We start from the raw sequence: 23495 nt of genomic DNA, 5'->3' as shown, positions 1-23495 counted from the left end.
CACAGCAGAGAGCTGGCCTGGAAGAGGGGCAACCGGGACAGAATCCAGTGCCCCGACCAGGACCAGAACCCGGTGTGCCGGTGCCACAAGGCGGAAGATTAGCCTAGTGAGCCGCGGCGCCGGCCTACACTGCTTTTAAATTGAGAAGCTTTATAACCTTTACCTTTATTCTGTTATAACATATACTATCTATTTTGAAAGCAGGGAGTCAGTGGAGAGAGAAAGAAAGAGAGAGAGAGATTTTCCAACCAGTAATTCATTCCCCCAAATGTCTGCAACAGTATGAGCCGGGCCAGACCAAACCCAGGAGCCAGGAACTTCATCCAGGTCTCCTACGTGAGTGGCAGGGGCCCCAAGTTCTTGAGCCATCCCCTGCTGCCTCCCAAGGTGCACGTTAATAGGAAGTTGGAATTACGTGGGAAGTGAGGACTTCGATCCAGGAGCTCCTGTATGGGATGAAGGCATCCCAAACTGCGTGTTAACCGCTGTGCCACCCACCCACCCACACACTGGATCTCGGCATGTTATTGTGGTTTTACATTTAGTTCAATGCTGGCTGCCATTCTCTTGTAGTATTTCCCCTACGGAGATTTATTTGCATGCTTTTTTTAACATATAAACTACTGGTTTTAAATGGCTGCGAACCTTGGGTGGGGAGCTTTCTCTCCTCCCCGACGACAGAGCAAAGCGTGGGACCATTTCTCTCCACCATTTAGGGTCCACGCTCCTCAAACTTGCACTTTGGAAACCTTGCGCCACGGCGCCACCTCTTGGTGGAAGAGATCGCCAGTGGAGGCGACCCTGCTGTGTGGTCCTCCCACCGGCAGGGGGCAGTGAGGCCAGACGCCCGAGGCTCGAGCGCACGCTCAGGCGCGCTTTTCCCGTCGGCCACCGCACTCCCTGCCCCGCGCCGCGGAGCGCCCTGCTTCTTCGGTTGCGGGTGGGCTGTCGCCGTGGGCTAGCGTTTGCAGGTTCCCGGTGAATGCGGCCCGGCCCCGCGCTGCCGCCGCCGTGGCTCATGGGCAAAGTCGGCGCAGCGGGCTGGGTAAGTGGCGCCTTCGCGGCGCGGGCGGGTAGCCTGACAGCGGGGACGCGAGGTGGGCTGCGCTTCCCGGGGGACGCTGGGCGCGAGGCCGCGGCTTTGGGCCGTGCAGCGGGAGGCGGGGGCGTTCCGGCCTGGTCAGCCCGAGCCCCCCGGGGGAGGGGTCTTCCCCTCCACGGCGGGCCCCTCCCGCAGTGCCGCGCCGTCTCCATCCCGCCCTGTGGTCCGTCTTCTCCACGCCTTCCGCTCGCAGACTCTAGCCTTCTCCCGTCGAGTCTGCCTCGGTCTGTTTGGAACTACAAGAGCGTTCCTTTTTCTCTACGGGAGCCGTGTCCTAACGAAGTTGTGCGGTTCCCACACCGCGGCAGGTCGGAGTGTGCCCCTCCCCCGCCTTGGCCTCGCACAGCGACCCCTCTCCGGGGCTCGGGAAATGGAGGGAGAAGAGCCGATGGCTTCCCGGATCTCAGAACTGAGAGTTGCAGATGCTGGCATCTCACAGAGCCAGGAGCTCACCGGGTTAGGTGAAGGCAGTCGTGATCCCGGCGCTGCCTCGGCCCTTTGTAGTCTTGAGGTTTTGAGCTGCCCCTCTTGCCTGATGAGGATGCGAGGTGAGTGAGGGTATCCGTGCTCTCCAGGAATTTGGTCCCTAGGAAGACAGGCGTGAGAACCCGTACGTGGGTTGAGCTGAGCGGCGAGAGCCGGCGGGGTCTTGGGAGGCCTCCAAAAGGAGGCGATGCTTATACCGACTCCTGGAGGTGTTGGGTGTGCAAGGTGAGGACTGGGTGCTCTGGACAAGGAATAGGTGCAAAGTGTGCAGAAGTGAAGCACTTGGCGCGTTCCGGACACTGCGGGTGAGGCAGAGAGAAAGGCTTGAGGAGGAGTGGGATCGGATCATGCAGGCAGGTCCTTTGAGAAGTCTGTGAAGGCGCCACTGAAAGTACCCAGTTGCGGGGCTGGCGCTGTGGCGCAGCGGGTGTAAGCCCCGGCCTGTAGCCGGCATCCTTTGTGGGCACCAATTGCAGTCCCGGCTGTTCCACCCCCGAGGCAGCTCACCACTAATGTGCCTGGGAAAGCAGCAGAGGATGGCCCAAGCCCCTCAACTTGGGCCCCTGCACCTATGTGGGAGACCCGGAAGAAGCTCCTGGCTTCTGGCTTCCAGTTGGCTCAGCTCTGGCTGGCCGTTGTGACTGTTTGGGGAGTAAACCACTGGATGGAAGACCTCTCTCTCTGTGTATCTTTCAAATAAACTAAATCTCAAAAAAAAAAAAAAAAAAGTACTTATTGCTAGAACCAGGCATAGGATGGAAAGAGAATATTCTAGGGGCAAAGGCAGGAGTGGTAGATGAAGTCTGTGTTTCTCTTTAACAGTGTTTAAGTTAGCAGGCAACTCAGTTTCCGCCTTCTTCCTGAATATAGGCTGAGTAGACTGACTTTTAGGGAATGTGGGGTAGTAGCCTGCACTGGGAACATTTTATTTTTAGGATTTATTAAGCAGTGTGCTGTACACTGTAGAGTTTTTAGAACAGACAGTTGGGTGTGAGGTAGACAGATGTAAAAGGCATAAAAGAAGTGTTAACAGCCCAGAGCTGTTCTGTTGTGGAGTTCTGTGGAACCGAAGCTCTCCTTTATGGGGGAGTTTGAGAAAATTGTACACTCCCGAGTGTGATTTTACCTAAAGTGGATTTCTTCTTGCCTGGCTTGTTTTAAGTGACCTTTCTGTTCTTCACCAGCTGTGGATTTTTCCAGAGCTTGCCCTATTCCCCGCAGGGAAGAGGTGATCCTGTTCTGGTAAACTGGAGCCTTTCATAGTAACAAAATGGTCAAGGATGCTAAACGCCGAAATTCCAGGGGCACTGGCGGACTTTGCAATTCATGGTAAATTCTTCCAGCAGTCATTGTAGGTCTAATACATGAGGCAGATGCCCTTTGATAGCTTATGTGTTTGTGGATGTCAGAGCGCGCCACCGCTCAGATTTCCTTTCTGTTTCTGTGTATACTTGCCATATTCTTTAGGCTTCAGGGAGGCAGCTGAAGCCTGCATTTCTATTCCGTGATAGAAAGGTTCTGTGTTAGCCTGCTGCTTTAGGTGCTAGAACTCACACCCTGACTCCTTAGTGATTGTATGGTGGTAGTAGCTTTTCCTCCGATGAATTTTGGTTTGCAGTTTTATTTTGTGATACTTCTCTCAAATTCTGCTTGCCTTGTGTCCTTAAAAAGCAGGTCTGCAGATTTAATTGTTTCGTAATAATGTGATTTGAATAATGCATACATTTCTACCTACTCAACTGACATTTAAGATTTATTTATTTATTTGAAAGCATTAGAGATCTTGCATCCCCTGGTTCACTCCCTAAGTGGCCACAATGACCAGGACTGAGCCAGGCCAAAGCCAGGAGCTTTGTCTGGGTCTCCCGCTTGGAAAACAGGGGCCCAAGTACTTGAGCCTTCCTCTGCTGCTTTTCCTAGGCTGTTAGCAGGGAGCTAAATGAGAAATGAAGCAGCCAGTGTACAAACCAGTGCCTAAATGGGATGCTGGCATTGTGGGTGGTGCCTTTACCTGCTGCACCAAAGCACGGGCCCCTAGCAAATATTTATAGAATGCTTTTCATGTTCCAAGCATATTGCCAAGCTAGAGATCTAGAGATACTAAAGATGAGGATGAAAACAGCCCATCTTTTTTGTTTGTTTGTTTGGACAGGCAGTTAGAGAGATAGACAGAGAGAAAGGTCTTCCTTTTCCGTTGGTTCACTCCCCAAATGGTCGCTATGGCCAGCGCGCTGCGGCCAGCACACCGTGCTGATCTGAAGCCAGAAGCCAGGTGCTTCCTCCTGGTCTCCCATGCGGGTGCAGGGCCCAAGCACTTGTGCCATCCTCCACTGCCCTCCCGGGCCACAGCAGAGAGCTGGACTGGAAGAGGAGCAACTAGGACAGAATCCGGTGCCCCGACCGGGACTAGAACCCGGGTTGCCGGTGCTACAGGTGGAGGATTAGCCTAGTGAGCCGCAGCGCTGGCCGAAAACAGCCCATCTTTAAGGGATCTTTAAGGGATGTTTATATGTATGGGGGTGGGAGGCGGTGATGGCTTGGTGTGGTGGGTAAAGCTGCCGTCTGCAGTGCCAGCATCCCATATGGGCACCAGTTCAAGCCCTGGCTGCTCCACTTTCAATCCAGCTCTCTGCTGTGACCTGGGAAAGCAGTAGAAGATGACCCAAGTCCTTGGGCCCCTGCACCTGTGTGGGAGATCGGGAAGAAGTACCTGGCTCCTGGCTTCAGATCTGCGCAGCTCTGGTGGTCGTGGCCAACTGGGGAGTGCACCAGTGCATGGAAGACCTCTCTCTTTCTGCTTCTCCTCCTCTCTCTCTCTAACTCTGACTTTCAAATAAATAAATCTTAAAAAAAAAAAAAGGCTGGTGCCGTGGCTCACTTGGCTAATCTTCTGCCTGCAGCGCTGGCACCCCGGGTTCTAGTCCCGGTTGGAGCGCCAGATTCTGTCCTGTTTGCTCCTCTTCCAGTCCAGCTCTCAGCTGTGGCCCGGGAAGGCAGTGGAGCATGGCCCAAGTGCTTGGGCCCTGCACCCCCATGGGAGACCAGGAAGAGGCACCTGGCTCCTGGCTTCGGATTGACGCAGCGCGCCTGCCATAGTGGCCATTTTGGGGGGGGGGTGAACCAAAGGAAGGAAGACCTTTCTCTCCATCTCTCTCTCTCTTTCTGTCTAACTCTGCCTGTCCAAAAAAAAAAGGAGTATAAAGCAGTAGACAGCGTAGCATGTAAAGCTGCTGTGACCCCAGCTGGTTTCGTGGTAGTAATCTGAGGGTAGTTACTGAAAGCTTCTAAGATGCATGTGGGAGAAAAGGGGGTGGGATGCTTCTGAGACTTATACATGCCCTTTTTCATGCCAGTTGTGTGCTGACTTAAAAAACAAATTTCCAGGAATGGGTGTATTTTTTAGCCTAGTGGTTAAGATGCCCGCATCCCACATCGGAGCACCTGAGTTTGTTTCCCTGTTCCAACTCCTGATTCCAGCTTCATTCTGTGGTATATTCATAAATGCTTTAAATAACAGAAATAAAAATTAAATACATCTTTTAAAGAAGAGGTGCGTTTTGACTGTGTAAATACTGGGTGAGCATTTGCTGTAACGGTTAAGACACACCTTAGGATACTCCATCAGTGTCTGAGTTCGAGTCCTGGTTTAGCCCTCAATTCCAGCTTCCTGCTAATGTGCTCCCTGGGAGACGGCAGTTGATGATGGCTTTAACACCTGGATCCCTAATGAGAACCAGATTGAGTTCTGGGCCTCCTAGCTTTGGCCTGGTCCAGCCTGGGCTGCTGTGGACATTTGGGGAGGGAACCAGCAGCTGGGAGATATCTTTCTCTCTCTGCATCTGTCTCACTAGCTTTTAAATAAATCATTTTTTAAAAATTGTGTGAATAAAGTTATACAAAAGGAGAACAACAAGGAAATAACGCAAATGGGATTCAAGGAAAGTCAGATGGATGGGTTGGGGTAGCCCATATAATTGAGCGTGGTTTCTTGTCCAAATCCTGTCTTTTGTTTTGAATGGTGAATTCACAGGTGATTTTTATATTGAAATAATTAATAAAAGCAAGCCATACATGCGTGGGTGGATTGTAACTGTGTTTTTACTATGATTAGTACAGTTCTGTGAACTTCAGTGAAAGTGAGAAAAATGAAAAAAGTTCTGTGTTTACTGTGGTGCAGAGATTCAACTTTCTAAGCTCTGTGTTACAGAAAACTAGCAGATACTGGTGAGGTGACATCAGTTTCTGTTATTTAAAGTATTTTTAAAGGTTTGAGAAAACAAATGAGGAACTTGAAATGCACATAAGATTTTTCCGCATGATGGTTCTAGAACTTTCAGAGCAAAGCAATCAAAAGGAATTTAGAAATGAAACAGAACCAGAGGAGCAGCATCGTCTGATCGAATCTCGTTAATTCAGCTATGAAATGTTGTTACATATGGAAGTGTAGATGTAAGGACTCTGTTGGAGACAGAGATCCTCTGCCCTGCTTGATTTTTAGCCCCGAAATGTTGGGAGACTTATCCATCAGAGTCGACTTTTCTGGGTAGGGAGGTGTACTGCCGTTAATGTTCACTCAGCCCTCTATCCTCAATGCTGCTCCTTTGCTTATTCTTTTCTTTATAAACTTTGTATGCATATTATAAAATATATTAAACATAAAACTTAAGATTTTAGCTTTCTGTAAGCTTGTGGTTCTGGGGATTATGTGCACTCACATTGTGCAGCTGTCACCTCTGTTTGCCTTGCACTGGAACCTGTGGACATTGTTCAGTTTCAGTACTGATTTACGTGGTTAATGTAAACTTCTGTTTCATTGTTAGCATTTTAATAAATGCTGTTTAAATGCCTACTCTGTACCAGGCATTGGAGATGCAAAAATGAATAAGGTAATCTTCCTCTCTCCCCTAAGTTAAATGGGTATTTGGTTAACCAGTTTCCATTATCACTACCATATTTGTAAAGATCTTTGAAGAAGTTCTCCAGTTTCTTACAAAGTGATACTGAGAGAAATAGACACCTAGAGTTTGACTTGAGTTGTGATGCAATTTTGATGGTTTGTGATTTTCCAGAAAGTGCCATTGTTTATTTGTTTCTCAGATTGTGTTAGTCTTCCCTTGCCATCCTAAGATTAAAGAAAACATGATCCTGTGGTTTACTGGGCTTTGATTTGGTGACCAGTTGAATAGGCAGGGCTCAAAAGCTGAAACAGAGTTAGGTGAGAGGTGCCTGGCCGTTTCTGGGTGAAGGCTAGTACATTTCTGAATTAAGTTTGTTTGGAGAATCATGGTGCCAGGATGAACACTCCGTGTTTTTCTTTGCTTCTGCTCTGAGTTTTTCTAGATCAGAGTTCAACGATACGTTTGTGTCTAAGTGAGAAGGTGAGTTTTGAATTCTAGGTAAGCTGCAGGAAAGTGCACAGAAGCCTCAGAAGCCGTGTGTATCACTGCCCAAAAATTTCTGAAGAGACGGATTGGAAGGGCTCTGTGAATTGAGTATTACCTGTGTGTGTGACCCCATTTCCTGTTTGGCTCTGGGTTGGGTATTGATCTGGGGATAGAGCAGTGAACAGGGTAAGCTGGACCTGGCTTTTCATAGCTTAAAGTAGAATGGAGTGAAATAGGTTCAGCAGTGAGTCCCAGGGGGATTCCTTACAAAACCTTGAAGAAATAATCCTATTTGAAACGTCCTTGTTAGGGAATGGAGGTTATTACTTGATTTGGCCTCTGTGCCTCAAGATTCATGTCACAAGGCATTGCTGTTTCTGAATCAATTTGACGTTGGTGCTGAAGGCAGTGGGTCTGCAGTGCTGCCATCAGCGGCATTGGTGAGTTGCCAGGGAGCCATATTTATGGGGAGGAGAAGTCAGCCGCCAATACCCCAGGGCTCTGCTTTTATAAACTCGGGTCCTTCTTGTGGCCTTGGAGGCCTTTTATTTAACATCAGAGTGGAGGAGTGAGGGCACTGAAGCACTGCAGCAGTGTCCCCCAGCACTGACTTCAGGCAGGGAGCGACTGTACTGAGAACTGGAGCAGCTGCTCCAAGGGAATCCATGCTGCTGTCCACTCTCTGCCCCTACCCTGCGTGTGTGCAGCTCAGGTCAGCTAAGGCGTCGGGAGGCAGGGCCCCTGCCCGCGGTGGGAAGGTGGAGAGGAAAGAATATACTGAAGAGAAGTATTCGCCCTGAGTCAGACCTGGGTGGGAAATTTAAATATTTTCCTTCCCTCCTTCTGAGTCACAGAGCATGGCTGCAGTAGGGTTTTGTAGAAGGTGGTTTTTAGGGGAAAAAGCTTTCTGGGCTAAGAAGTGGGCCATATTGGTGGGTTTTACAGTGTTGAAGGTTTTTGTTGTTTAAGGTGGCAGTTGGGATTTACTAGCATGATCTCAAGACTGGCTTGAAAGGGGTTTTTCATTGTGCCCTCTTGCAAATTAATCCCCTAGATCCTGGTCGCCACATCTATAATCTGCTGGGTTTTAGTGGTCCCTATCACAGTTAACATTGAGCTTGGCTGGACAAGGTTAGCTCCTGTTAACTGTTACTGTTTTTGTTGTTGTGTATTCAACTATTTTCCAAGGATATTGTGTATTGCACAGTCACATGTAGATTGTTGATTGTCTTTTTATAATCAGTGTCCTAAAAGATTATAAATTCTACTTGATGGGTTGTGAGGAAGTCAGAGTATTTAAGATATAACCCATCCACTCCCCCCTCAACAGTCATTATTTACAAAATTAAAGCATTTCTGAGATGATGTCTATTTGTTCTTCAAATATTCTTCAAACAATTCTTGAGAATTGTTAATTTGTTGTTGTTGTTACTATAAAAGGATAGCTAATTGTGGTAAACTAAACCTGGCAATTGGTGTTTTTTAAGCATCTACTTTTTGCCATTGAGATAAATGAAATTTTTTAAAAAATCAGATATGTATAGGGCTAGTGTTGTGGTGCAGCAGGTTAGGCTACCACCTGTTATGCCTGTATCCTATACGAGCAACAATTCGAGTTCTGGCTGTTCCACTTCTGATCCAGTTTCCTGCTAATGTGCCTGGGAAAACAGCAGAAGATGGCCCAAGGCCTAAGTGGTTGGGCTCTTGTCACCCCATGGGAGACCCAGATAGATTTTGAAGTTCTTGGCATTAGTGTGGGTCAGCCTTGACTGTTGCAGCCATTTGGGGAGTGAACCAGCAGATGGAAGATCTCTATCTCTGTATCTTCCTCCCTTTTCCCTCCGCCCCCCACTGTAATTCTGCCTTCCAAATATTTTTTTTAAAAAATCAGATCTATGTAAATAATTATGCCCTAAATCTAGAACTTCTTTCCATCTTAACCTCATTATATACCACAGAACCAAAGGATTTCATTATTGAATCACTTGAACACATGATCTTATAGGTAGAAAAAGTAATTCTAGAGATTTATTTTTAAAATAATTTATGGTCAAAATTTCATATACCTAGAGTAAGCTCTGCACTGGAGATTTAAGTCTTGGCATCCGTCCTAAAGGGTGCTGGACCTTTTACCTGCAGAATTCCATGATGCTAAGGAAAAACTTTGACATCTTTATTGTATTTTGCACTCTTTAATCCCTGCCCCTCTTGCCTTTCAGCATTAAAATGAAAAGATGTCCTTGTACGACGATCTAGGAGTGGAGACCAGTGACTCAAAAACAGAAGGCTGGTCCAAAAACTTCAAGCTTCTGCAGTCTCAGCTTCAAGTGAAGAAGGCAGCTCTCACTCAAGCAAAGGTAAAGACAAGCTCGGGATGTAAGAGCAGATGTCTGCGGGGTGGGTTCCTGGTAGGACTAGGAGTAATTTGGTCTTTGCTTGCTCTTCTGCCTTTTTATTGGGTGAGTAGTGTTAAACATTTATAGGAGAGGATTGAAGAGTTTAAAATCATCTACTTCTCTTGGTTCTTTGAAATGCAAATATTTCTTGGAATAGGAGTGAAGAAAAGTAGTATTCTCAACTTCCAGCAATGACACTTGTTTTTAAACTTCAGTATGTCTACCATTGACTAGAATGTATTTAAAATGCTGATTCTGTAGCCATATTCCCAATGTTGGTAAATTCTGGTTCTGGGCTGGGGCCTCAAAAGTGTAGTATTATTTTTTTTTTAAGGTAAGTTATGGGGCCAGCATTGTGGCACAGGGGATGCATCTAGTATGTGTGTTGGTTTCAGTTTCAGCTGCTCCATTTAAAGTCAAGCTCCCTGCTTATGTGCCTGGGAAAGCAGTGGAAGATGGCCCAAGTGCTTGGACCCCTGTCATCCATGTGGGACCCAAATGAATCTTTTTAAAAAATCATCTAAAGATAAGTTATTATTGTAGGTATGCTTGGTTTTCTTTTCTTTTCTTTCTTTTTTTTTTTTTTTTTTTTTTTTTTAGAGATTTTTTTATTTATTTGAAAGAGTTAGAGAGGAAGCAACAAAGAGAAAGAGGTCTCTGGTTCTCTCCCCAAGTAGCCTTGACTTGGGTGAAGCCAGGAGCCATGGGCTCCATCTGAATCTCCCACATGGCTGGCAGGGGTTGAAGTACTTGGGCTGTCTTCTGCTGCTTTCTCAGGCACATTAGCAGGGAGCTGGATAGGAAGTGAAGTCTCTAGAACTTGGGTCCTGAACCAGTGCTTCAGTACAGAACACTGTCATCGCAGGTGCCAACTTAACCCACTGTGCCACAATACCAGCCCCAGAAGTGTGCGTTTTTAAGTAGCATTCCTTCTGTATGTTATGGAAGCTTTGAAATCAGCACTTTCAGGTACCTCTGTAGCATCATCATAATAAAGTGTATACATTTCTGGGGATGCAGATTTGTTTTGAATGTGTCAGGTATATGTCATTTCGGTGGTAATCGGTTTTGGTTTTTTGTACATGCTAAACATTGAAAATATCTTCAAAATAATTCAGTATGTAAAACAGCATGGTTGTCAACTGATTATTAGTTTTTTAAGTGTGTCAAATATTTTTAAGAATGAGAATGGTATTGGACTTTATGTTGTTTTAAGGGTTCTTATGTTTTAGAACATGCATCCTTAATGGAAACTGTATCCTTCCCCACCCCTCAAACTGAGTGAATGTTGATCTTTAAGCGGTGAAAAAAAATCTTGGTCTTTTTATGTATAAAGCACAGATGCATGCATCTGTAGTGTTAACATTTCATGAGTAGAAAAAAAATGTGTAAAAGGACTTCTTGAGAGAAGAAGCAATAATGAGAAACGAGTTGAAAAAAAAATTATTTGAGAGATACATAGTAAAATATTTACTGATAAAATGACTTAATTTCTGAAATTTACTTAAAATAATTTAGTCTCAAATAGAAGAGATAAGTGTATATATTAACATTGCTAATTGTTGGAACTGGATGGTAGAAATTTGAGAATTCAGTAATCTTTTTTATTAACATGTAATGCGTGTACATTTTTATGGAGTATAGTGTGGTATGATCAGATCAGATAATTAGCATTTCCATTACTTTATGTTTGGACCCTTTAAGCTCCTTTCTTCTAGTTCTTCCTGAATTGTATGTTATTGTGAACGGTGGTAACCCCACTGCTGTGGAACAGTAGAGCTTATTCCTTCCATATAGCTGTATTTTGTTGCCATTATCTAATAGCTCTCTCTATCCTTCCCCATCCCCTTAACTACCCCAACCCCTGGGAATCACTGTTCTGTTTTCAGATGGGCATTATTAAGGCTCCATATATGAGAAAGAACATGGTATTTATCATTCTGTGTCTGGCTTATTTCACTTAATGCAATGTCCTCCAGTTCCATCCATTTTACTGCAAGTGACAGGATTTCATTTTTTTACGATTGAATATTTTATTGTATATATACACACACCTTTTCCTTATCCATTGATGGACTTCCTGTTGATCCTATATTTTGGCTTTTTGAGTAGTGCTGCAGTAAACCTGGGAGTGCAGGTATCTCTGACAGTTTAACAATATTAATTCCTCCCATTTTTTTTCCTGTGTGTTCAGAATCCTTGATCAGTGTTTTGTGCTTTGTATTGTAGAGGTCTTTGCCATCCTTGGTTAAGTTTATTCCCAGGCTTTTAATCTTTTTGTAGCTATTGTGAGTGGGCTTGCTTTCATGATTTCTTTGTTAGCAAGTTGGTTATTAATGTATTAAAATGATCTTGTTTTTTCTGTTAATTTTGTATGCTGCAATTTACGGAGTTTTTCAGTTCTACAGTCTTTTGGCAGTCTTTAGGTTTTTCTGTTCAGAGAATCATGTTGTCTGCAAACAAGGATCATTTGACTCCTCTTCCTTTTTGTAGGCTTTTTTTTTTTTTAAGGTTTATTTATTTGAAAGGTGGAATCTAACAAAGAGACAAAGAAAAATCTTCCACCCGCGGGTTCATTCCCCAGATATCTACAATGATCGGGGCTGGACCAAACCAAAGCCAGGAGTTTCTTCCAGGTTTCTCGCACTGGGGGCAGGAGCCCAAGCACTTGAGCCATCTTCCCCTGCCTTACCTTGCCATTACCAGGGAGCTGGATCGGAAGTGGAGCAGCTAGGACTTGAACCAGCGCCCATATAGGATCCTGGTGTTTCAGGTGGCACTTTACCTGCTGTACTACAACACCAGTCCCTGTAATGCCTTTTGTATTTTCTCTTGCCTAATGACTATTGCTAAAACGTCCAGTACTGTATGGAATAAAAGTGGTGCAATGGACAGCCTTGGCCAGTTAAAAATCTTACAGGAAATGCTTCCAGCTTTTCCGCATTCAGTATGCTATTGACTGTGGGTAGTCTTCATTATTTTGAGATATGTCCCTTTTGTACCAGTTTGTAAGGGTTTTTTTTTTTTAATCATAAATGGATTTTTATGGAACATTTTTTCTGGGGGAGATGACTATATAATTTTTGTCCTTCATTCTGTTGATGTAATGTGTTATGTTTATTGATTTGTGTGTGTTGAATCATCCTTGCATCCCTGGGATAATCCCCCCCGAGTATAGTAAATATTTTTGTGCTGTTGAATTTTGTGTTGGTTGTATTGGGTTGAAAATTTTTATTATCTGTGCTCATCAAGGATATTGGTCTATGGTTTTCTTTTTGTTATATCTTTGATTTTGGCAATGCTCGCCTTGTAGAATGAATTTGAAAGAGTGTTCACCTTGTCAAAAATTTTTTTAATAGTTGGAGAAGAATTAGTGCTATTTTTGTTTCGGTTTTTGCATTTTAAAGGTTTATTGTATTTGGAAGGCATATGATAGTAAGTAGGAGAGACAGAAATCATCCATCTGCTGGTTCAGTCCCCAAATGGCCTCAACAGCTGGGGCTAAGCCATACCAGAGCCAGGAATTCCATCCAAGTCTCCCATTCAGGCAGCAGGAACCCAGGTACCTAGACATCATCCACTGTCCCCCTGATTGTACCAGGAAAAAGCTGGACAGGGGACTGGAGCTGTGGCATAGTGGGTAAAGCTGCCGTCTGCAGTGCTGGCATCCCATGTGGGCTCTGGTTCAAGTCCCGGCTGCTCTACTTCGGATCTAGCTCTCTACTATGGCCTGGGAAAGCAGTGGAAGATGGCCCAAGTCCTTGGGCCCCTGCACCTGCATGGGAGACCTGGAAGAAGCTCCTGGCTCCTGGCTTTGGATTGGCATAGCTCTAGCCATTAGGGCCATTTGGGGAGTGAACCAGCAAATGGGAGACACCTCTCTCTCTCTGTGTCTCTCTCTCCCTCTCTCCCCCCGCCTGTTTGTCTGTAACTCTGCTTTCAAATAAATAAATTAAAAAAAAAAAAAAAAACTGGACAGGAAGCATGGAGTAGCCTGGACGCAAACCAGGCACTCCAGTATGGGATGCAGGTATTCCAAGTAGCTGCTGCTTAACCTGCTACAACACAATACTGGTGCTAGGAGACTTCAGTTTCAGAAGTTATTGGTTGGTTTGGATTTTCTGAGTCTTCATGATTCAGTTTTCATGGGTTATATATGTCAAGAAATATATTCATTGTTTTCTGGGTTTTCTAGTTTGTTGGCTTATAATGGTTCATAATAGTCCTTAATGCTTTTTTTGTATTTTCTGTGACCTCAATTGTAGTATCTACTTTTTCATCTCTTTTTATTTATTTGAGTGTTATTTTCTTTTTCTTTTGGTTTGCCTTGATTTGTCAATTTTATCTTAAAAAAAATACTCTGAGTTTGGAGTCTGATTTTTGAGGGGGCAGGTAGGGTGTCTGGGTATCTGTTCCATGGTAAAAGTCGAGTGTTGAAGTCTCCTGCTGTAATGTATTGAAGCTTATGTCTCCCTTTATATCTAAAAGTGTTGGCTTTATAAAATCATGTGCTTCAGGGGTTGGTGCTGTGGTATAATGGGTAAAGCTGCCTCCTACACCACCGGCGTCCCATATGGGCACCAGTTCGAATCCCGACTGCTCCACTTCCCATCCAGCACCCTGCTAAGTGCCTGGGAAAACATCAGAAGATGGCCCAAGTCGTTGGGCCCCTTTAGCCATGTGGGAGACCAGGATGAAGCTCCTGGCTTCAGCCTGACCCAGCCCTAGCCATTGTGGCCATTTGGGGGGTGAACCAACAAATGACCTGCTGACCTCTCTCTCTCTCTGTCTCTACGTCTCTACCTCCCTCCCTTCTTCTGTCTTGCCCTCTCTGTAACTCTGACTTTCAAATAAATAAATAAATAAATCTTAAAAAAAATGTTGTGTGCCCTAGCATTAGGTGCATATACATTTGCAAACATATTTTTTTGTTTGAATTGATCTCTTCATCATATAATGACCTTCTTTTCTACAGTTTTTTGTCTTGAAGTCTGTTTCATCTGAAATAAATACAGCCATTCCTGCTTGCTTTTGGTTTCCATTTGAGGGGAATATCCTTTTCCATCCTTTTATTTTGAGCCTGTGTGTTTATTGGTGAAGAGTTTCTTTGTAGGTGATAGATGGTCAGGATTTGTTTTTGTAGCCATTTAATCAATCTGTCTTTTAATTGGGAGATGTAGATCATTTATACTCGAGATTGTTATTGATGAGTAAGAATTTAGTTCTTGTTTTTTAAAATTTATTCTGCATTGAATATTCTTTGTCCTTTTCTTCCTTTTTTTTTTTTTTTAAGACTTATTTTATGTATTTGAAAGACAGTGTTAAAGAGAGAGAAAGGTCTTCCATTCCGTTGGTTCACTCCCCAAATGACCGCCATGGCCAGAGCTGAGCTGATCCAAGCCAGGAGCCAGGAGCCAGGAGCTTCTTCTGGGTCTCCTATGTGGATACAGGGGCCCAAGAACTTAGGCCATCTTCTACTGCTTTCCCAGGTCATGGCAGAGAGCTGGATCGGAAGAAGAGCAGCCAGGACTCAAACCAGCACCCAAATGGAATGCCGGAGCTGCAGGCTGGGGCTTTAACTCACTGCACCACAGCACCGACCCCTCCTTTCTTATATTTCGTCTTTGTGGTTTGCTGGTTCACTCTATCAATGAGATTTTATTCTTTTCTGTTTCTCTTTTATGCCTCTACTCTGCTAGTCAGTTTTTTGTGTTTCATGTGTTTTCATGATGGTAGTTATCTTTCTCTTGCTTCTGATTGTAGGACTTCCTTACACATCTCTTGTAGTGCCAGTCCCTTAGTGATGAATTCCCTTAGTTTTTTCATGTTTTGGGAAGTCTGTATTTCTCTTTCGTTTCTGGGTTTTGCAGGCTGTGGTAGTATTCTTGACTGACAGGTGTTTTGTTTTTTTCTTTCAGAACTTATAATATGCCATTCCATTCCCCTCTGGCCCAAGAAATCTGCCATTAGTCTAATGAGAGTTCCCTTAATTGTGACTTGATAATCATCTCTTGGCATTTTTTGTAATTCTCTGTGTTGTACCCTTGATAGTTTGGGATGTCATGGTAAGACTCCTTCCTGTTCTTGTCTGTTTAGAGCCCAACTGGGGGCCTCCTGTACCTGCATGTCCATTCTTTCCCCAAACTAGGAAAGTTTTCAGCTGTTATTTCTTTTTTTTCTTTTTTTAAGATTTATTTATTTATTTGAAAGAGTTACATAGAGAAGGCGAGGCAGAGAGAGAGAGAAAGAAAGGTCTTCAATCTGCTGGTTCACTCCACAGTTGGCTGCAATGGCCAGAGCTGTGCTGATCAAAGCCAGGAGCCAGGAGCTTCTGGGTCTTTCACGTGGGTGCAGGGGCCAAGGACTTGGGCCGTCTTCTACTGCTTTCCCAGGCCACAGCAGAGAGCTGGATTGGAAGTGGAGCAGCCAGGGCTTGAACTGGTGCCCATATGGGATGCCGGCACTGCAGGCTGCGGCTTTACCCGCTATGCCACAGCACCAGCCGCTTTAGCTGTTATGTCACAGAATAAGTTTTCTATGCCTTTTCCCTTTTCTGTTCATTTTGGAATTTCCAAATTCAAATATTTCTTCACTTAGTTGTATTTCAAAGGTCTTAAAGGCCAACTTCATTCTATATTTTTCTCCTTTTTTTTTTTTTTAAAGATGTATGTATTTATTTGAAAGAGTTACACAGAGGAGAGGCAGAGAGAAAGAGTGAGGTCTTCCATCTGATGGCTCACTCTCCACCTGGCCACAACGGCCGGAGCTGTGCCGATCCGAAGCCAGGAGCCTGCTATCCCAGGCCACAGCAGAGAGCTGGATCGGAAGTGGAGCGGCCGGGCCTCAAACCAGCACCCATTGAGATGCCGGCACCTCAGGACAGGGTGTTAACCCACTGTGCTACAGCACCGGCCACTCTCCTTTTTATATGACTGGAATATCTGTCTTCTGGTTCAGATATTCTTTCTTCTACTTGATCTTTTTTTGTTTAGGCTTTCAGCTGTATTTTTTATTTGACTTACTGAGTTATTAATTTCCAATATATTTTTTAAGAGTCAGGGTAGTGGTTTTTTTTGTTTGTTTGTTTGTTGTTTTTTTTTTTTGGTTTTTTTAGGATTTATTTATTTTATTTGAAAAGCAGAGTTACAGAGAGACAGAGGCAGAGAGAGAGAGAAGTCTTTCATCTGGTGGTTCGCTCCCCAAATGGCGTGAGTTGGGCTGACCTAAAGCCAGGAGCCAGGAGCTTCTCTTGAGTCTCCTACACCGGAACAGGGGCCCAAGCACTTGGGCCATCCTCTGCTGCTTTCCCAGGCCATAGCAGAGAGCTGGATCGGAAGTGGAGCCGCCATATGGGATGTCGGTACTGCAGGCTGCGGCTTCACCTGCTACACCACAGCACCAGCCCCTTGGGGTAGGTTTTTTTTATTATTATTAATTTTTAATTTTTTTGGAAGGCTTAGAGATACCGCCATTCGCTGATTCACTCTCAAAATGTCCACAAAAACCAGGGCTCACTCAGGCCAAAGCAAAGAGCCTGGAACTCAGTCTGGATCTCTCAGGTGTAGAGGCAGGTACCCAACTACTTGCTGCCTCCCCGGGTGTGCATGAGTAGGAAGCTGGAATCCAGAATGGAGTTAGGACTCAACTCACACACTCTGACATGGGACACAGGCATCCCAGGTGGCAGCATTGCACTGAACCTGTCCCTATTTCCAATATTTTTTACTCAAGGTGTCTGTCTCCTTACTGAATTTCTCAGTCATATCAGACATTGTTTTCCTAATTTTGTATAATTGTCTGTATTCTTTTGTATCTCATTGAGTTTCCTTATAGTCATTTTCTTAAATTCTTCATCATATATTTTCTTGGTATCTTTTACTTTGGAATTTATTGCTCAAGAGATACAATTCTTCTTTGGGGGCATCATGTAACTTTTTTTCATACTTCTTGTATCCCTGCATTAGTATTTGTGCATCTGGAGTATCAGTTGTCTCCATTTCTTTTAAAAAGGAGGCAGTCATGGCAAAAAGCTCCTTTCTGAAGATGTGTCTTTGAGTGTCAGTTGGATAGGTTACTTTGACCTTAGTTCCGGTAGGATGTTGTATTATAATCTCCCTATAGCTTTTTCTACTGTAACTAGTGGCAGCTGGGTTGCATTGTTCTCAGTCTTGGTAGTATTGCATGGGTTCCAGTGGTGAAGATAAGCCCTCACTTAACTTGGGACATTGTTACATTTTCCTGCTCTCTGTATATGTATTCATCATTTTTTTTACAAGATGTACTTTATTTATTTGAAAGACAGAATTACAGAGAGAGAGAGAGAGAGAGAGAGAGAGAGACAGAGAGAGAGGTCTTCCATCCTCTGGTTCACTCCCCAGACGGCTGCAATGGCTGGAGCTCTGCCAATCCGAAGCCAGGAGCCTCTTCCGAGTCTTCCATGTGGGTGCAGGGACCCAAGCACTTCGGCCATCTTCTGCTGCTTTCCCAGGCCATAGCAGAGAGCTGGATTGGAAGAGGAGCAGCCAAGACTAGAACCAGCGCCCATATGGGATGCTGGCACTTCAAGCCAGGGCTTTAACCTGCTGTGCCACAGCACCGACCCTGTCATTCTTAAATCATGTAATGAGCAAGAAGTTATTTTTGTTATTGTATCTGTTATTCAGATATTCTTACTCTAGATATTAGCAAATCTTAATTTCAAGTATTTTTTAAATGGATCAAAGTTAAAAGTTGCTTGTGAAATCATTCTGTTTTCTAACTTTTTTTTTTTTTTTAAGATTTGTTTATTTTTTTTGACAGGCAGAGTGGACAGTGAGAGAGAGAGACAGAGAGAAAGGTCTTCCTTTTTGCCATTGGTTCACCCTCCAATGGCCGCCATGGCCGGCGCGCTACAGCCAGCGCATCGCGCTGATCCGAAGCCAGGAGCCAGGTGCTTCTCCTGGTCTCCCATGGGGTGCAGGGCCCAAGCACTTCGGCCATCCTCCACTGCACTCCCGGGCCACAGCAGAGAGCTGGCCTGAAAGAGGGGCAACCGGGACAGAATCTGGCGCCCTGCCGGGACTAGAACCTGGTGTGCCAGCGCCGCAAGGCAGAGGATTAGCCTAGTGAGCCGCAGCGCCAGCAAGATTTGTTTATTTCAAAGTCAGAGTTATGGAGAGAGAGAGAGAGAGAAATCTTCGACCTGATGGTTTACTCTCCAGATGACTGCAATAGCCAGTGCTGGACCAGGCCGAAGCCAGGGGTCAGGGGCTTCTTCCAGGTCTCTCACGTGGGTAGCAGAGGCCCAACCACTTGGGCCATCCTCTGTTGCTTTTCCCAGACCATTAACAGAGAGCTGGATCAGAAGTGAAGTAGCTGGAACATGAACTGGTGCCCAGGTGGGATGCCGGTATTGCAGGTGGTAGCTTTACCTGCTAGGCCACAATGCCAGCCCCTGTTTTCTAACATTTTTGAGATTGCTGTCTATGATTAGTACTTTTTCTTAAAGGGAAGTGAAGATGTGTTGTATTCATTTTTTTAAGCTGTTTAAGTACTCAGAGTACAGGACTGACCTCATCAAAATTCTGAAGGTTACTTGGGAGAGAAAATTTTACCTGTAGCTAAGTGACGGAACTATGATTTCATTTGTATCTCTGCTTTTAAACTAGATGTTGGATTGAACACTAGGGACCAGCATTGTAGAACAGCAGATAAAACCGCTTCCTGTGACACCGGCATTCAGTACTGGTGCCAGTTTGAGTCCCTGCTGCTCAACTTCCAATCCAGCTCCCTGCTAATGGCCTGAGAAAAGCAGAGGAAGATGGCCCAAGTATTTGGGCCTCTGCCGCCCATGGAGGAGACCTGGAAGAAGCTCCTGGCTTCGGCCTGGCCCAGCTCTAGCTGTTGCTGTATCTGGGGAGTGAACCAACAGATGGACTTTGTCTCTGTCTCTTTCAAATAAATAAATAATTTTTTTTGACAGAGTTATAGAGAGAAAGAGAAAAAGGTCTTCCTTCTGTTGGTTCGCTCCCCATGTGGCCGCTACGGCTGGCGCTGCGCCGATCCGAAGCCAGGAGCCAGGTGCTTCTTCCTGGTCTCCCATGGGGTGCAGGGCCCAAGCACTTGGGCCATCCTCCACTGCCTTCCCAGGCCACAGCAGAGAGCAGGACTGGAAGAAGAGCAGCCGTGACTAGAATCTGGTGCCCAATAAATAATCATTAAAAAAAAAATAGTGGGGCCAGCACTGTGGCGCAGCGGGTTAACACCCTGCCCTGAAGCCCCGGCATCCGATATGAGCGCCTGTTCAAGACCCAGCTGCTCCACTTCCAATCCGGCTCTCTGCTATGGCCTGGGATAGCAGTAGATGGCCCAAGTGCTTGGGCCCTGCACCCGCATGGGAGACCAGGAGGAAGCACCTGGCTCCTGGCTTTGGATCGGCACAGTGCTGTCCATAGTGGCCATTTGGGGGGTGAACCAACAGAAGGAAAACCTTTCTCTCTGCCTGTCTCTCTCACTGTCTATAACTCTACGTGTCAAATTGAAAAAAAAAAAAAATGAAAGGGCACCATCTCACCTGTGAAGAATTGCCTTAAAGCTTTACCCTGAATTGAATGAAGCCTTTAACTTTTGGTCTTTAGGACTTGATAGGCATAAAGGAATGAGTTAAGCTAGATCACCAGTTACTAGACAGATCTAGAGTGTTGGGCATTTTTACAAGACGGTGTCTAGGAAAAAAGGAAGGAGATGAAAATGGTGGTGGTGGTTCATGGAAGAGAGACTTCTAAGTCAAGACACTTAAAAAACAAATGTCTGGGCCGGTGCCGCGGCTCAATAGGCTAATCCTCCACCTGCGGTGCCGGCATACCAGGTTCTAGTTCCACTCAGGGTGCTGGATTCTGTCCCGGTTGCTCCTCTTCTAGTCCAGCTCTCTGCTGTGGCCCGGGAGTGTAGAGGAGAATGGCCCAAGTCTTTGAGCCCTGCACCCGCATGGGAGACCAGGAGAAGCACCTGGCTCCTGGCTTCGGATCAGTGTGGTGCACCAGCTGCAGCGCCCACTGGGGAGTGAACCAATGGAAAAAGGAAGAGCTTTCTCTCTGCCTCTCTCTCTCACTGTCCACTCTGCCTGTCAAAAAAAAAAAAAAAATGAGGGCCGGCACTGTGGCATAGAAGATTAAAGCACTGGCCTGAAGTGCCGGCATCCCATATGGGCGCCCGTTCAAGTCCAGGCTGTTCCTCTTTCGATCTGGCTCTCTGCTCTGGCCTGGGAAGGCAGTGGAAGATGGCCCGGGTCCTTGGGCCCCTGTGCCCGCATGGGAGACCTAGAAGAAGCTCCTGGCTCCTGGCTTCAGATCAGCTGAGCTCCAGCCATTGCAGTTATTTGGGGAGTGAACCACCAGATGGAAGACCTCCCTCCCTTGCTTCCTCCTTCCCTCCCTCCCTATCTTTCTCTTTCTCTCTCTGTAAAAAAAAAAAAAAAAAAAAAAAATATGGGGCCAGCACTTTGGCCTAGCAGGTAAAGCCGCCGCCTCCAGTGCTGGCATCCCATATGGGCGCCAGTTCGAGTCCTGGCTGCTCCACTTCCAATCCAGCTCTCTGCTGTGGCCTGGGAAAGCAGTAGAAGATGGCCCAAGTCCTTGGGCCCCTGCACCCACGTGGGAGACTCAGAAGAGGCTCCTGGCTTCGAATCTGCACAGCTCTGGCAGCTACAGCCAACTGGGGAATGAACGAGCAGAGTAAGACCCCTCTCTCTCTCTCTCTCTCTCTCTTTCTCTCTCTCTCTGTCTCTCTACCTCTCTACCTCTCCTATCTGTAACTCTGAGTTTAAGTAAATAAATCTTTAAAAAAAAAAAAAAAACTAACTTCTAGAACTTTGAGAAAAAAAAATTTAACAAAATGTCTTTCAGAAACTTTGATAGGAACCCGATGTTTTAAAAAAATCAGATGTTTAAAAGATAGTTTGGAGCCAGCACTGTGGCATAGAGGGTAAAGCTACCACCTACAGTGCCAGCATCACATAGGGGCACCGGTTCCAGTCCCGGCTGCTCCATTTCCAATCCAGCTCTCTGCTATGGCTATGGCCTGGGAAAGCAGCAGAGGATGGCCCAAGTACTTGGGCCCCTGCACCTGTGTAGGAGACCCAGAAGAAGTGCCTGGCTCCTGGCTGCAGATCAGCTCAGCTCCGTCCGGCCATTGCCACCAATTGGGGAGTGAACCAGTGGATGGAACACTGCCTCTCTCTCTCTCTCTCTGCCTCTCCTCCTCTCTGTGTGTAGCTCTGACTTTCAAATAAATAAATAAATACTAAAAAAAAAGCCGGCGCCGTGGCTCAATAGGCTAATCCTCCACCTTGCGGCGCCGGCACACCGGGTTCTAGTCCCGGTTGGGGCGCCGGATTCTGTCCCGGTTGCCCCTCTTCCAGGCCAGCTCTCTGCTATGGCCAGGGAGTGCAGTGGAGGATGGCCCAGGTGCTTGGGCCCTGCACCCCATGGGAGACCAGGAAAAGCACCTGGCTCCTGGCTCCTGCCAGGATCAGCGCGGTGCGCCGGCTGCAGCGGCGGCCATTGGAGGGTGAACCAGCGGCAAAAGGAAGACCTTTCTCTCTCTGTCTCTCTCTCTCACTGTCCACTCTGCCTGTCAAAAAAAAAAAAAAAAAAAAAAAAAAAAAAAAAAAATACTAAAAAAAAAAAATAAAAACTACTTAGGACAGATTAAGAATTACTGAATTATTGATTTTGTTATGTGTGGTAATATAATAATGTGAGAAAGTGTCCTTAGTTTTAGGGAATTAGGTATAAATGTCCTAATGTCACCAACTTTCAAAAGATTCAGAAAAAAAAGTACTCGTATATGGTAAAGAAAATATGATAAAACATAAGGAATGGTAGAATGTATATGAATGACATTTTTTTTAAATTTTTTCTGTAAGTTCATAATAAAAAAGGGCAGAATTGTATGTCCTAGGAAGAGGGAAAATGTCACTTATCCTCAAGTGTCTTTTTTGCCCAGGATATAAAACCATACCCATTCCTTGTGAAAGATACATACAACTTAAATTGTAATGTGCTGGAGCCGGTGCTGTGGCGCAGCAGGTTAACGCCCTGGCCTGCAGTGCTGGCATCCCATATAGGTGCTGGTTCAAGATCCGGCTGCTCTACTTCCAGTCCAGCTCTCCAATCCCACCTATGGCCTGCGATAGCAGTAGAAGATAGCCCAAATCCTCGGGACCCTGCACCCATGTGGGAGACTTGGAAGAAGCTCCTGGCTCCTGGCTCCTGGCTCCTGGCTTCGGATTGGTGCAGCTCTGGCCGTTGCAGCCAACTGGGGAATGAACCAGTGGATGGAAGACCTCTCTCTCTCTCTCTCTCTGCCTCTCATCTCTCTGTGTAACTCTGACTTTCAAATAAATAAATAAATAAATTTTAAAAAATTGTAATGTGCTACAGATTTACTCTCCTGTGGTCTAAGGGAAAATCCAATGTAGAACTATTTTTTGCATGTTAATTTTACATAGAAGTTTAAATTTTACTGTAAGCCTCCCCCCAAAAATGGAAATCTGGTGGTTTTTTAAAAGCCCTAATAAAATCGTATATGATTGTAGTAATTTAATGAAAAGGTGATTATTTTAAGGTTATTGTTTTCTCATGCCTCAAAGGTTTATTAGATCAGAAAAAAAATTTTGCGACAAAGAATATGAATTTTAATTTGAAACTTCAGTGTACTTCTCTTGTTTCTGATCATTTTAGAGCCAAAGAACAAAACAAAGTACAGTGCTTGCCCCAGTCATTGACCTGAAGCGAGGTGGCTCCTCAGATGATCGTCAAATTGTGGACACACCACCACATGTAGCAGCTGGGTTAAAGGTAAGCCCACACCTGATCTGTGACTTTGATACATACACGCACACATACCTGTTCTTAGAGGACCTTCAGTTATGATGTTAAGCTGAGATGCAGCCTACCTGGGGAGAGATGTGTGTCCAGAGGATTTAAGAAGACCAGGAAAATGCTTCTGAAACCATAATATGTTGTTTTTCACAATGTGATCAGAAATGTAATCAGAATCTAAAGTTACTCTCAGTGATGACTACAAAAATGATTATGCTGTCCATGGCTTGTTTGGTTCTTTTAAGTTTTCTTTATGTTGTTTCTT

At 45.3% G+C, this 23495-nt stretch overlaps 1 protein-coding gene across 5 annotated transcripts in view; it reads left to right on the top strand.

The window, feature by feature from the left end:
- Window positions 1–841: 841 nt before the first annotated feature.
- RBM17 (RNA binding motif protein 17) overlaps window positions 842–23495 on the top strand; it is a 40095-nt gene continuing 17441 nt past the window's right edge. For 3 of the 5 annotated variants that reach the window (XR_011381584.1, XR_011381585.1, XM_070055784.1), the window contains exons 1-3: window positions 859–1045; window positions 9192–9329; window positions 23090–23206. Coding sequence is in view for 2 of the 5 variants with exons in the window: in XM_070055784.1 (XP_069911885.1) it covers window positions 9207–9329; window positions 23090–23206 (240 nt within the window). In the remaining 3 variants the exon portion in view is untranslated. Of the gene's footprint in view, window positions 1046–9191; window positions 9330–23089; window positions 23207–23495 lie in introns of all 5 variants that reach the window. The other 2 variants (XR_011381586.1, XM_070055785.1) reach the window with 1 other exon arrangement.

Source organism: Oryctolagus cuniculus, chromosome 13 (assembly GCF_964237555.1).
Source record: "Oryctolagus cuniculus chromosome 13, mOryCun1.1, whole genome shotgun sequence".
Taxonomy (NCBI): Eukaryota; Metazoa; Chordata; class Mammalia; order Lagomorpha; family Leporidae; genus Oryctolagus; species Oryctolagus cuniculus.
The sequence above is the reverse complement of the archived record's forward strand: the minus strand, read 5'-3'. Positions and strand labels throughout refer to the sequence as shown.